The sequence below is a fragment of the Sarcophilus harrisii genome, chromosome 4 (genome assembly GCF_902635505.1).
Source record: "Sarcophilus harrisii chromosome 4, mSarHar1.11, whole genome shotgun sequence".
Classification (NCBI taxonomy): Eukaryota; Metazoa; Chordata; class Mammalia; order Dasyuromorphia; family Dasyuridae; genus Sarcophilus; species Sarcophilus harrisii.
The window spans coordinates 403,896,549-403,910,875 of NC_045429.1; the positions used below are offsets into that span (position 1 = coordinate 403,896,549).

The following is a 14,327-nucleotide window of genomic DNA, read 5'->3' on the forward strand; positions in this document are numbered from 1 at the left end:
CTAGAAAACAGCAAGCCAAAAATCATGGCCATGGAACTGTTTTTTTTTTTTAATTCCCTAGTGATATATTTGAAGAAGTTTTATACAGACTTGGGAATATAGTTACTACCAAGATTCAGAAAGAGGTGGAAGGGGGAAGGAGAGGGAGTTTCACAATAAGGAATAATGCTGCTCACTGAGAGGGGAGCTTATTTCCATTTTCATAAATTTCTCTCTTACCATGAAGCTTGGTTATTCTCCACTGCAAAGCAGGTGGGTGCATAGTTTTCATTTTTCCCCCATTCCATAAACACAAAGCCAACTTTTCCACTGAAAAGATCAGTCCCACATATAGCAACTTATGATGCCTTTAGGGGTTTCTGTACCTCTGAACACTGCATATCATTTACTAGAAAAAATGAGCTTTAGTACAAGAATACAAATAAGAACCAAACTTTCCTCCTATGCAGTGCACTGAGTATTCTTCTTATATTATTCTAGGGAAGAATTTGCTCTATATCATAATGGTTTGCATCAAGTTTAATTAGAAATGGAAAGCAAAACCATTTATAGAACAAACCGGTAAGAAAACCTACAATTTCAACTACCAGTTTAGTTGAGATGGACCATGTTACAGAAAAATGGTTTTTATTTTTCTCCATATAGACATTATTTTTCAGATATGAATGTTATTTGAACATAATATGCATCTTTGAATTATGTCAGGAAAAACTTCAGCTCGAATATTACAAACAGGAAAAAACTGGTACACAGCTGGGCTGAGTCATAGGATATGGGCTATGTTAGCAAGCAAGCAGGTGCATAGAAAATACATCTGGGCAAAAAAAAAAAAGAGGGAAGGGCATTTGTTAACTCTATGTATCATTCCATTGCCTTGCTCATGTTTATGCAAATGGTATATACTAATTACTCTGTAAGAAAAGCAGATATATGAAAATGTGACAGTATAATTCTCCTGTTTAGTTCAATATTGAAAAAACATGGCAAGAACTGACAGCATCACCATCAAAACAGATTGGTACTTACTCCTTCAGATTTCTTGTCAGGGTAAATGCAAGTTTCTCCACCAGCTGTGAAGTTACAGTAAACTTTAAAGGAATCTCCAGAACAGCCTTGGTTTGGATCAATCCAATACTCACCTAAAAGATACATAAGCATTGGTAACATGAATGATCATTTATACAGAGGTAGTCATACTCAGAGACAGCTAGGCAGGCCTAGAGTTGAAAAACTTGAACACAAATCCAGCCTCAGCTACCTATTAGTTGGATGGCTCTGGGCAAATTACTTAACCTTCAATTTCTTCAGTTTTCTCATCTGCAAAATGGAAATAATAATACCACCTTCCTCCTAGGGTTGTTATGAAAATAAAATGAAATATCTGTAAAGTGCTTGAAACCACTTAAAAAGTCATATCAGAAACTAATTGATATTATTATATATGTATTAGTGCCTAGATAAACTGTATTCTTAAAGAATAAATATCCACTACTGTGAACAAAAACTGTAAATCAGAGGATCTGAGTGCTAATCCTGTTCTATCACTAACTAGCTATATGACCTCAGTCAAGTACTCTGAACCTCAATTTCCTTACTAACAAGATAAGTAGGTTCTAGCTCTAGTTTCTTTTTTTTTTTAATTTAATTTACTTTAATTTTAAATTTTAATAGCCTTTTATTTACAGGTTATATGTATGGGTAACTTTACAGCATTGACAATTGCCAGAAATATTTCATGAATGGCATATATACTTGTTTTTTGAAGACCCAGCTTAGCTACATTTGGAGAAAGCTCATCTCCAAGAGGTTGGACACTAGTAAATAATCTATAATCTTTTGCTGCTACCGGAGCTCATGAAGGTTTCTATTAATATCAGATCAATTCAATAATTATAAAATATGAGGTATGGTTTTAATTCTGGGAATACAAAAAAAGGCAAAAAAATAATAATAATAATCCCTGCCCTTAATGAGCTCTTTCATCTAATGCAGGAGACAACATGCAAGCAGTTCTGTCCAAACAAAATAGGAGAAAGTGAAGATCAACCCCGAAGAAAGGTGCTAACATTAACTTTCCACTGTCTCTTTTAAAAGAAGAGATATACCATACTATAATGTAGATGGAACCATTTTCTCTCTTTGTCTCTCTGTCTCTCTCTTATTTTTCTTGAGTTTTTTTAATGGGGGGAAATTAATGCTTTCTTTTACAACATGACCTTTCTGGAAATGTTATGAATAACTTCGATGTAATATGATTTTAATGTCTCCTGATCTTAGAGGGGATTCTGTTGTAAGAATAAGTCAGTAATATTATATCTTCTGGCTTTGGAGTCTACCTCAGAGACTTTCCATACCCAACAATTTGTCTGATTCTGAATAGACCACTGCTCAGTTCACTGCTGACTGTCAGACAGATTGGTTGGTAAATGATAGATAACCAGCTCCAGAGACCACTCCTTTGGGCCATAGAATTAGTATATCAATGATAGAAATCTAGATAAATATGTCTTTTTGCTCCTATTTCCTTGCTAAATAAATTCTCTTGGAATTTGGTCTGCTTGTAAATCCATTATAATTACAATAAAACTTTGCCCTTTGCCTAGGAAATGGGTTCAAGGCTGCAAATTCCTTTGTGACACCTTGTGATATTGGTCTGTGACCCCAAATTTTTGGGGTCCCCTTCCCAACTTCAACAATTTCACATGTGCTTTCTTAATGGGGGCTGGGGTTGGTGATAAGGAAGAGAATCTGGAACTGAAAGTTTTAAAAACAAATGTAAAACATAATTGTTTTGAATGTAATTGGGGAAAAATAAAAATACAAATATAACATTAAATAAAAATACACACACACACACACACACATACACACATACATAAAAGAAGAGATATATTAAAGATAACAAGCTTTAGTTTACCCTAACTACAATATGTCCCCAAAATCTATACTTTGAAAACATGAAACTTTCACACAGGAATAGCTTCAGTCTGACTCCAGCTTCAGTAGTCAATATTCATTATTGCCAACTGTAGCAAAAATTAATGAAAAGTAGATCGACAGACTTAGAGACAGAAGAATCACCTCAGAATTGTTGAACTTAAGTTCTCAATGGCTTTTTGCCAGCTCTGAACTAGCCTGGGAAGCTTTAAGTACTAGCATGAAAGTGGATTATGCATGACTAAGAACTTTCAGAGCTAAATTTGGAGAGGCTCTTCTCCAAAAGCTTGAGAGATAAATGAAGTGATATTTCTTTGGACAAAACAAATCAAGAAATGGTGAAGTGCCACAATCTGTACTGAGGAAATACCCTCAATAATGATTCATAAATCTTTTGAAATAATGAAAAAAGTCTAACTCCTCTATCTCTAGTGGTTCCTCACCACCTACAAAATTATGTATAAGTATGAACAACACAACAATACTGAAAGTAAGGACAGTTTTCTCCTGGGATGTCTAAAAAGACATAGTTTCTGACTAATTTAGTCATTTCTTAATAAAGCCCAAAGTTATTAATAAAAGGATGGTCATTTCATCATCTCTTTTATACCAAAGACAATCATGGTGGCAGGGCTCACCGTTTACATACCGTTTTTAATGAGGGACTGAGAGTGACCCTTGTAGAAAAAAATTATCTCCAGTCAGACCACCAACAGCCTTGGACTATCTAGACAACTAGATCTGCCTCACCCAAACTTGAATAGAACACAATAAGCTTTCACACCCAAGATTAAATTCCAATATTGATTGGGTAGGGTCTGACCAATATCCCCAGAATCTATGGAATCTCATTTTCAGTAATGTCCTACAAGAAAATTTAACTTTTTAAAATGAGAAATTTAGAAAAAGGGGAAAGCCTCCCAATCTCCCCAAGATATTGCTTATTAATAATCATCTCTCCCACTTTCTAAAAATGATCTTTTACTCTTCCCATTAATCCCCTCTTCTCTCTGTCTATTCATACCTGACACTCCTTTCAAAATCTAGACCAAAACCTATTTCTCTTTCTAATCCTTTCCTAGCTACTATAATACACTCTGAACTTATACTGAACTAGATTGCTACTATCTTAAATAAAAACTTATATAGTTAATAACTCTTTGACATAGGCAATACTGAAGAAAATAGAATCCTGAGCATGTCATCTACCAACCAACCAATAAGAATTTTAAAAAGATAAAAACATCTTTAATAACAAAAATCAATTGGTGTTCTTCTCTTCTATATTTGTGTATATATCAAATCTCGTTACTAAATTTCACATCCATTTGAATAAGCTCTAGTATATTTCTAGTTATGATCTCTATACAAGAATATTATTGAGGAAATAGATGATCAAGAAAGGAGTTGGTGTATAGATGAATAAAGAATAAGGGTAAAAACTGAAATTCAATTTAATAAATTCAATTAATCACTAGCTACCAATAGTGTGTTAAGTTCTAATATTATAAAGACAAAAATAAATCATTCCCTGACTTACACAAGCTAATATTCTACTGACAGAAAACAATAGAAGTAAATAAATACAGCATATAAATAAAAGTAAATTTTTCTAGATCATCAAAAAGTCTTAAGCAGAAAGTGGAACTTAAGATGAATCTTGAAGAAAGAGTGAGACTCTTAAGTGGCAGGAATAAGAAAGAAAGCCTGGAAACAGATTATTCAAAGCCAAGGAGGTGGGGAATGGTATATTATGTATAGGAAGGAAGCAAGTAGAGAAATTTGGCTTGACTGTGTTAGGATGGGAAATATAAAATCATTTCATTAGTTACAATAATAAAAAAATTCATCAATTAGAGGTCAATTTATTACAGTTAGGCTTCTTCATATTGAGCTAGGCTTGATTTTAGACAGAAGGCTCCACTGATCTCTATGATTGTAACCAAACCCTTTTTATGTGGTAGAGCTAGCCACACAAGCTCATACTCCACAAAGCTTACACTTTGAAAACCCAAGGTCATTGTACCATATTAAAGATACAATTTTTCTGAAAACTTATGAGATGTTTATTGAATTGAATTTGCTGAATTTAATTAACAAATATGTAGAATTAATGGTACTTATACTTCTTAGATAAATTCTGTGTTTGAAATGAAAATATAGTCATTGCACTTAAAATTATAATTTTAATTTTATTTATATATTAAGTCAATATTTATACTCTATGTAAATAAATAGACTGGATCATCCCTTCTATTTTGAAATCTGCTTCATCACTTCTGCTCTACCCCATAATGGAACAAAATGATTCTTACTCAGAAGTAACCCAGAAACACTGGCTACTTCCATTTGAGGAACAATGTAATTTCTCATTTGGACAAAAATGCCCCATTAGGAGAACTAGTGACTGAGTCAGGTCTGAACTTTGAAATCCACACATACGCAGTAAGCCTGTGTAATCAGTGGAATTCCATTTTCTCTACCTTAATTCTTTATTCACAGAATAAAATAAAACATCATATTATCTTTAATCATCTAAAGTAAATCTTGTAACTTAATAAAATCTTGTTTTATAGACAAAGGTTTTACTAAAGTTGAATTACTCTTACTGTAAGACTTTTTATTTTATATTTTTCTGTCTGAAAGTCTGGACTTAATTATCATTTTCTTTAGTTTTGTTTAGAGAGTATATTAACCATATAACAAGGATTAATGAACTGACAATATTCCTTAGTAAATCAGAGGTTTAGTGCATTTGCTTTGTCATGTATTATTAACATACCATCTGGGAAGTCTGGATGGGAGAGCTGCAGATCTTTGCAAGTTCGGGATGGATTGTTCTGTGTGCCCATGGGATATTTCATCCGCTCGATATCTTGTTTCAGAGAGTTGAGAGAACCAAAGATTTCTTCCATGCCATCAGAGTAATCAAGGATATTATCTCCTGCATCAGCTTGCATACCTTCAGCATGCCGTCTGGTCTTTTTGGGTGACAAAATTGGTAAAGGCTGGATGACTTCACCAGGAGGGCCCTATAAATTTAGAATCAGAAGTTATTTCAATGCATTATCTGTAAAATTCATGATGTTCAGATGTATCTATAATTGCATAATTATTTTGTAATTATAAATCTACTGCTTTCCTGAAGTAGATCCATAATGATCTGATTTTTAGCTTATTGATATGTTTCACTGTACAATATCTATAGAATTGGCTTACTTACTAATTTTGGCATCTATTTTATTAATTTAGTTTCATATTCCCCAACAAATTGTCAGCTACTATGGGCAAAGATTTTCTGTGTGTGTGTGTGTGTGTGTGTGTGTATGCATCTATTTGCCTTTTTTTTTTTAATACAAGGTAAAGCACAGGATCAACACTCTCTCCTCCAACACTTAACAAAATAATTGAGTAAATGCAATTGTAATTTAAGGTAATTGAGTTTGAATGGATTTTTCCTATTTTCATGAATATGTAAATAATTGTTTTCATTTGGATTTTTGATGCCATATTTGTAAATTCTGCAATCCTTAGAATTTGTGCTTTACTACTGAGGTTTTGGTTTGCTTAATTGTTATGTTATCAAATTTTACTCCCACCAGGAAAACCAACAATAGCAACAGTCTACATCATCAAATTTGTTAAAGAGAAAATATCCCCATACTTCAAGCTTATAGTCTGGACATAAAAATGGACTCAAAGGACAACTTTGAATTTCATTTTTATGTCTGATTCCTCTATACAAACATATTGTCAGTGCAAGAATTAAGAGACACTTTTTAAAGCTATATGCACCAATGGAATAAATGTGAAATGTCTGTACTTTTGTCTTCAGACACAGGGAATCCATAGATGGGTCCATGAGGTATGTACACATTTGCTTTCATTGTACTAATGACATATACATGAGGGGAGTAGATATATGCCACAATTCTGCTATAATTCTGATAATTACAGCATGAATCTTTCTTTACAAGGTATAGCAGGGATATCTCTATTCCCAGAATGTAAAGCATATTCAAAGGTAGCTTAGCTTAGGACATGAAGACCTACTTGAATGTAAGGGATGCTTTTGTTGTTTTCTATATAATCAATGTCTCTTTTACCAAGTCAAAAAAAAAAAAATACAAATGAAGTGAAGAGCCTCAGTATTTCTGGTCAAAACAGAAACAATTCCTGTTTACATTTGCTCTGAGTAAATCAGGGGCCATACAATGACTTCTCTGATGTCATGGTCCTTTTCCAGAACTAAGGGCAAACAACTACAAAAGCAACATTATCAACATAAATGATGTCAGCATCTGACTTTTAAGTTTTTAAAATCCTTTGCACTCAGATTATCTAAAGTCTCAGGATATAAAGTGTTTATGTAATATTAGCACAAAATTGTACTCACTGGAGGCCCAGGAGGCCCAGGAAGACCGCTGTCACCTTTTTGACCAGTAGGACCCTGTTGAACAGAGAAAAGAATTAATGTTATCAATCATGAGGGGGAAAAAAAAAGTCCTCAAATGAAAAATGTAAAATTTAAAAAAAAAAAAAAAGGTGAGTATACTTACAGAAGAACCTTTGTTGCCTTTTGGACCTTGAGGACCCTAGAAAAAGGAAAATGATAAACAAGCATAAGGATTTATGATGGTGAAGCATTTTATTGACCCATTTGAGAGGAGTAAGATACTGTCAAACATATCTAGAGCATGAACTTACTGGCAAGCCTGGAGGACCAGGGGGGCCAACAGGACCAGCTGGACCAGGGATCCCCTGAAAAAAAGAACCACAGAATTAGAGCTTGCCAGAATACATTTTTAGTTTCCCTGAATAGTGATGTATGCTATAGAGCTCCCCCAGGATATGTGACTCAATTAGAATAATGTTATATGGTCTCTCTAGATGCAGAAAATGTATTTGTGTTCTTACTTAAAAATAAAATAAAATAAATACCTAACCTTGGGATTTTACTGGTACAAGAATTCCTCTATGAAGAAATATTCTTCACCAATGCCCAGGACCACTGAATAGTTTAATGGTTTGCCCAGAGTCACAAAAGTAGTCAATCAAAAGTAGGACTAGAAAGCTACTCTTTCCAAGGCCAACTCTTTTATATGCCTATTAAGTCCTTAATATTCTTATTGTCATTATAAGGTATAGATGAGAATTACAGTTATTCCTTCCACTTTTAGGGTGAGGTATTAGAATCACAACACAACACCCATTCTATCTGAAAAATGCAAGTAAAAATTTTTGGCTCTCCCTTTGAAGTCTGAATTATTATGTTATTAAAAGATAAAATATGTTGATATTATATACTACTATATATTTATGCATTTCTGAGTTTCTAAATTTCTTTTTTGGTTCATCTATGGCTTCCACAAAATTCTTCCAAAATTCCCATATATGTCTTATGCTGACCCAAGATATAACAAATACTTGATGGGAAAAGTTGTGATATAAAAGGGATAACTGTATTTATTTCTGTCCCCCTTTACTCCAGTACATTTATTTATATTTTCAATGATTTTTAAAATATTTTTCAATGATTCCAATTGATCAAATTAATTAATAACTTGTAATGAAGCAATTAGGGTTAATTGACTTGCCAGGGTCACACAGCTAGGAAGTGTTAAGTTTCTGAGGCTGGATTTGAACTCAGATCTTCCTGATTCTAGGTTCAATGGCTTATCCACTGTACCATCTAGCTACCCCCATTTATTTATATTTTTTTTTTTACTTGAAAACTCTAATCCCTTACTTCTACAACATGAAACAAAAATCATTATAGAAAGATAAAATCCTCATTGTTGGTGGAGTTGTGAACGAATCCAACCATTTTGGAGAGTAGTTTGGAACTATGCTCAAAAAGTTATCAAACTGTGCATACCCTTTGATCCAGCAGTGTTACTACTGGGATTATATCCCAAAGAGATTATAAAGAAGGGAAAGGGACCTGTATGTGCACGAATGTTTGTGGCAGCCCTTTTTGTAGTGGCTAGAAACTGGAAACTGAATGGATGTCCATCAGTTGGAGAATGGCTGAATAAATTGTGGTATATGAAAATTATGGAATATTACTGTTCTGTAAGAAATGACCAACAGGATGATTTCAGAAAGGCCTGGAGAGACTTACACGAACTGATGCTGAGTGAAATGAGCAGGACCAGGAGATCATTATATACTTCAACAACAATACTAGATGATGACCAGTTCTGATGGATCAGGCCATCCTCAGCAACAAGATCAACCAAATCATTTCTAATGGAGCAGTAATGAACTGAACCAGCTATACCCAGAAAAAGAACTCTGGGGATGACTAAAAACCATTACATTGAATTCCCAATCCCTATATTTATGCACACCTGCATTTTTGATTTCCTTCACAAGCTAATTGTACAATAATTCAGAGTCTGATTCTTTTTGTACAGCAAAATAATGTTTTGGTCATGTATACTTATTATGTATCTAAGTTATATTTTAATATATTTAACATCTACTGGTCATCCTGCCATTTAGGGGAGGGGGTGGGGGGGTAAGAGGTGAAAAATTGGAACAAGAGGTTTGGCAATTGTTAAATGCTGTAAAGTTACCCATGTATATATCCTGTAAATAAAAGGCTATTAAAAAAAAAAAAAAAAAAAAAAAAAAAAGAAAGATAAAATCCTGATATAATTCTTGAAATGTATAACTTTTGAACTTTATTTCTTTTCATATATAGAGGGACATTTTCTTTGAAGAAAAACTACTGAGTAGAAAAAGAAAGGGATAATTTTTTGTTTGTTTGTTTTTACTAACACCATCACCCTTGGCTCCTGGAGTTCCTTGTGTTCCTGGAAGTCCCCTGTCGCCTTTTTCACCTTGCTCTCCTGGAGGACCAATCAGACCAATCAAACCAGGATGTCCCTTTGAAAAAAATACAAAGAGAAAAACAAATTTAACTCTAGTTAAACTATTTTTGTAATATTAAATTAAATTTGATACCTTTGTAGGTTAATTCCTATACTCCAAAAATTAAATCTTCCACTGCCCTTTTAAATGATCCTAAGTGAATCCTTGAAATAATTAACATAAGAGTTTTGGATACCATAGCTGCACAAGAAAACAAGGGTTAGATTGGAATACAACCAGAAGTGTTTTGGAGACAGCTTTGATCAACTCCAGGTAGTTGATTATTAAATTTTCAATGTGAATATTTACAACTTGAAAATCAACAAACACTACAAATCAGGGCTTGAATTGTTATTGTTGTTGTTGTTGTTGTTTTAATTGTACAAGAAAGGAATGAAGAAAATATTAATATGCAGATTAAATCTGAAAGTGCATTGTGCCCGCATTTTTTTTCCTGGAGAACTAGTCGTTAAATATTTCCAAGGACATCCTGTCTGTAATCAACTCTTCTATTTTTAGGGCCTTATTTACCTAACAGATAAAAGAAAATTGAGATAAGCTTTTTCAAAGAAGTCTACCATAAGAGTTCAGTTTCAGCAAGGACTTTCCATAACTAACTAAACAATTATAACTATATTATGTTACATTAGACACAAACTAGAAAAAATGTTTAAATTAGAACATTTCTCATTAAAGTACTACATTCCTTCAGAGCTCAGATGCTTTTTCAATAAAATTTCTAAATCTTAAACCTTATCTAATTTTTTATTCTTCACAATTATTTTGCATATTGTACAAGATCCTGTCAAGTCTCTTAATATTTATCCATTAGACTTTTTTCTCTTTGTGTTTAAAACTGTCAACATTGTCATCTCATTATTCTACCTGTTTATTTTATAGACAGTTATTTTAGTATGCCCATATGCCTTCTCCATATGCCCCTTATTTGATGGGGACCTGAAAGGGGATCCTGATGGAGATGGTGGAGAATAAATGGAGCATTCTGTAAGACAGAATTCATTTTTTCCTGAATATAGCTGGAAGGGTGAATTTTCATGGCAATCAGATTAGTTAGGGTGGTAGAAAAAAATGGAATGATCTTTACAAAGTGATGGAATTTCAACATATAATTTTGCATTAAAATAGGGAACTCATTTTTCATAAAGGCCATATTTATAGTCTTTTAGTTTTTTCTATACCTGTCAGCTACTTCTATTATAAGTAATATATAATAGATAGGTAGATAGGCAGATATATATATATATATGTATATATATATATATATATATATATATATATTATTTACATATATTTGTGTGAACACATGTGCATTAATACATAAGTAAATGCATATGTACCACATATACAAACATATATCTATATCTATATCTATATACATATATATACATACATACACACACATACATGTGTTTTTTGGGAAATATGCTTAGCTTACCTTCTCCCCTTTAGAACCAGGGTCACCTTTCAGTCCCGGTAAGCCAGGGGGACCCTAGGTCAAACAGTGAGACAAAAATATAAAACACCATAACATTAGTAAGTTTGATATACAGTTATAGTGAATTGCTATAGAGTTTGTCATATCTTAGAAAAGAATAGTTCAATATAAACATGGTAGAATATGAATCTTGGAAACCTAAATACCTATGTGTATTGCAAAATCAGTATATCTTACTCTTTAATAATAATAATTTCTGATTCTGAAGAAGGAATACAGAGTTTTTAGATGAATAGAGAATTAAGAGAAAAAGAAATATTAAGATGGCTATAAGGAGCTTTTCAGACATAAAGATTTCCAAAATCTATCATAGTATTTTAGCCAGTAGATTTTCTTTCCATTTCCCTCCTTTCCAATTATTTATCTTTTAAAAGGTTAAGAGGATGTCTCAAAAAAAATAATCTTCAAAGTGCTTTTCATGCTGAACTAGATCTGTATGATTTATTGACAAGAAATGAGACCATTTGTATTGAAATTTTCCTCCCTATTTTGGAAACAAAGGGTAAGATAAAATGTTTTCTCCTGCTTATTGCTCCAACCCTTTTCTTTCCAGGATTGTTCTCCATTTAGCTTATTCAGCACAAAGAGACAGGCAGAATTTTAAAAGCTAGAAGAAATACTTAAACATAATCAATTCTCATTTTTTGCTTATACACATGAGGAAATTGATACATAATGACATTAATATTAAATTAACTTGTACCACCTTCACTACAGAGTTGCTGTGGGCAAAATATCTGATAAAACTTTAAAGCATCATATAAATGTGAATTGTCATTTTGAAAAAATCACAATTACAGTTTTAAAAAAAATCAAATAAGTTATTGGTGATAGGATTAAGACCTAATAATTCAGGTCCCTTGACTTTTGGTATCATTCATCTCTCCTCTTCTTATTGGACTATTTTCTTGTTTTTAGATATCTAGATTTATGACTATATTTTCTGTTTCATGTTTCTTCTTGTCCCCTGACTCTTGGTGTAATTCTTTTGTTCTTATATACCAATTTCTTTTTTTTTTTTTTGGAATATCTAAATATCTTAATATCTATGCTGTATTTCTTTCATATACAAAGCCATTATGAAAAAAAAAGTCCATATCATGCTATTATAATGTGGAGTGATTTGAAACTAGATAATTAATTTCTCTGACAAATATAGGTAGCCTATAGCACTTAGGATTAATTCTAGAGCATTTTTAGATTAATGTTCTTGGCTGTCTCAACATCTAGATTTGATTCTCTTCATAATCTCTTAAAAGTAGTAGAGGACAAGGACAGCTGGTTGGGGCAGTGTATACAGCACCAGTCTTGAAATCAGGAGGACCTGAGTTCAAATCTTACTGCAGACACTTGACACTTCCTAGCTGTGTGACCCTGGGCAAGTCACTTAACCCCAATTGCCTCATCCAAAAACCAAAACAAAAGTAGTAGAGGATTTTTTTTTAAGTAAGCTAAAAAAGAAGTATGTATATAGAGTACAAACATTATTAATTTCATGAGTGTATGAAAGATAGCATAATATAGTGAATGGGGGGAAAAATCACTGAGCCAAGGGTATGAAGAACTGGGTTTGAACTCTGGCTTTGCTACTAAATATTTCTGTGATAGTGCACAGCAACTTCAGCAATCTAATCCCCAGTTTCCTCATTGTAAGATTAGAATATTTACCTAATGAAGCCAATTCTCAAGGTTTATAAAGAAAGTACTTTTAAAAGTAAAGATATGAGCTATATTTATGATTTGACTATCATTTTGCCACATGACATTTTCTTGTACTTCATGTGTTCATAATTTCATTTTATCCTTTTTCTATAAAACATCTAAAACACATTGCAATGTAATATTAAAAATGGATTTTTAAAACTACATTTTAATATATTGGCATCAATTCTATACAATATCAGATTATGCATGTTAATTTTGGTGGAGAAAATCCAAATATATTGTATTCCATATAAATAATTTATTTTAATGAGCAAAATCAATTTAGATGTCAATCAAATACATTTTATATTCTCAGATACTCTTAAGGTACAATAGATCTTCAATTTTAATCTCTCTGGTAGCTTTTTGGAACTCGTTTGTTTTTATTTGCAGTCTAAAATATTAATTCATGAAGACAGGGTAAAATCTGCCTATAATAAGAATAATTTTTATTTTAAAGATGATATAAATGATAACATAACGGCCTTGTATTCATAAAAGACTTATCTTTAATGAAGTTAAAGACTTAACAAATAACGAATGATCTTGAATAGTTTATTCTTTGAAAAGAACTACGATGATATAAGAGATAGAGAGTTTGCTTCCAATCAAGAAGTCCTGGGTTCAATCCTGTCTAGAATATACTAATCAATTAACCTTTCAGTATTCTAGGCAACTTTTTGACACAAAATGTTGCAGAATAGTTCTATTGGTAATGAGTTTCCTCATCCATGATTTCCTTATATGAATGAAATCCCAGGGACAATTCCTATTTTTATGATGTTAACACTACAACATCATTATAAGTAGATTTTTGATCATTTCCAAATTATTAATCCTTTACTGAAGAATAACCTCAAGATCTTGAAGATTGCTGGCCAACTGCCACCTGATAAGCCCTAAAGAGCCAGAAAAATTTTGTAGATAAGTCTGGAGATGGAGAGTATATGACTGTTGTATAAGAACAAAATGCTTGCCTTTGGATGATATGTACAATAAGATGAACTGTTCCTACTGATATAGAGTGGGAAAGCTATTCACAATGTGCATGTGATGAAATCACAATGATATTTTTGTAGCCAGAAGATTTCTTTTATTCATGTGAAAAGGTCACAGACAAAATTCGAAAATGATTTTTGCAACATGCTTTTGGGAGGAAAATCTTTTGAAAGCTGAAGGCTGGGGGGAGTAAGGGAGGAATTTGGGAGAAGCTAGGGAAGAGTTACAGGGGAGCCTTAGTCAAGGACAAACTGGCTTGCTCTTTGTATCTACACGAGTTGTCGAATGGTGA

At 32.6% G+C, this 14,327-nt stretch overlaps 1 protein-coding gene across 2 annotated transcripts in view; it reads right to left on the reverse strand.

Moving 5' to 3' along the window:
* Positions 1-14,327, reverse strand: part of COL11A1 (collagen type XI alpha 1 chain) — a 256,417-nt gene that overhangs the window by 5,964 nt on the left and 236,126 nt on the right. For both annotated transcript variants that reach the window (XM_031967174.1, XM_031967173.1), the window contains exons 58-64: positions 11,273-11,326; positions 9,724-9,831; positions 7,645-7,698; positions 7,497-7,532; positions 7,334-7,387; positions 5,720-5,969; positions 1,027-1,139 (exon numbers count right to left, since the gene is read on the reverse strand). In XM_031967174.1, coding sequence (XP_031823034.1) covers positions 1,027-1,139; positions 5,720-5,969; positions 7,334-7,387; positions 7,497-7,532; positions 7,645-7,698; positions 9,724-9,831; positions 11,273-11,326 — 669 coding nt within the window. The remainder of the gene's footprint in view (positions 1-1,026; positions 1,140-5,719; positions 5,970-7,333; positions 7,388-7,496; positions 7,533-7,644; positions 7,699-9,723; positions 9,832-11,272; positions 11,327-14,327) is intronic.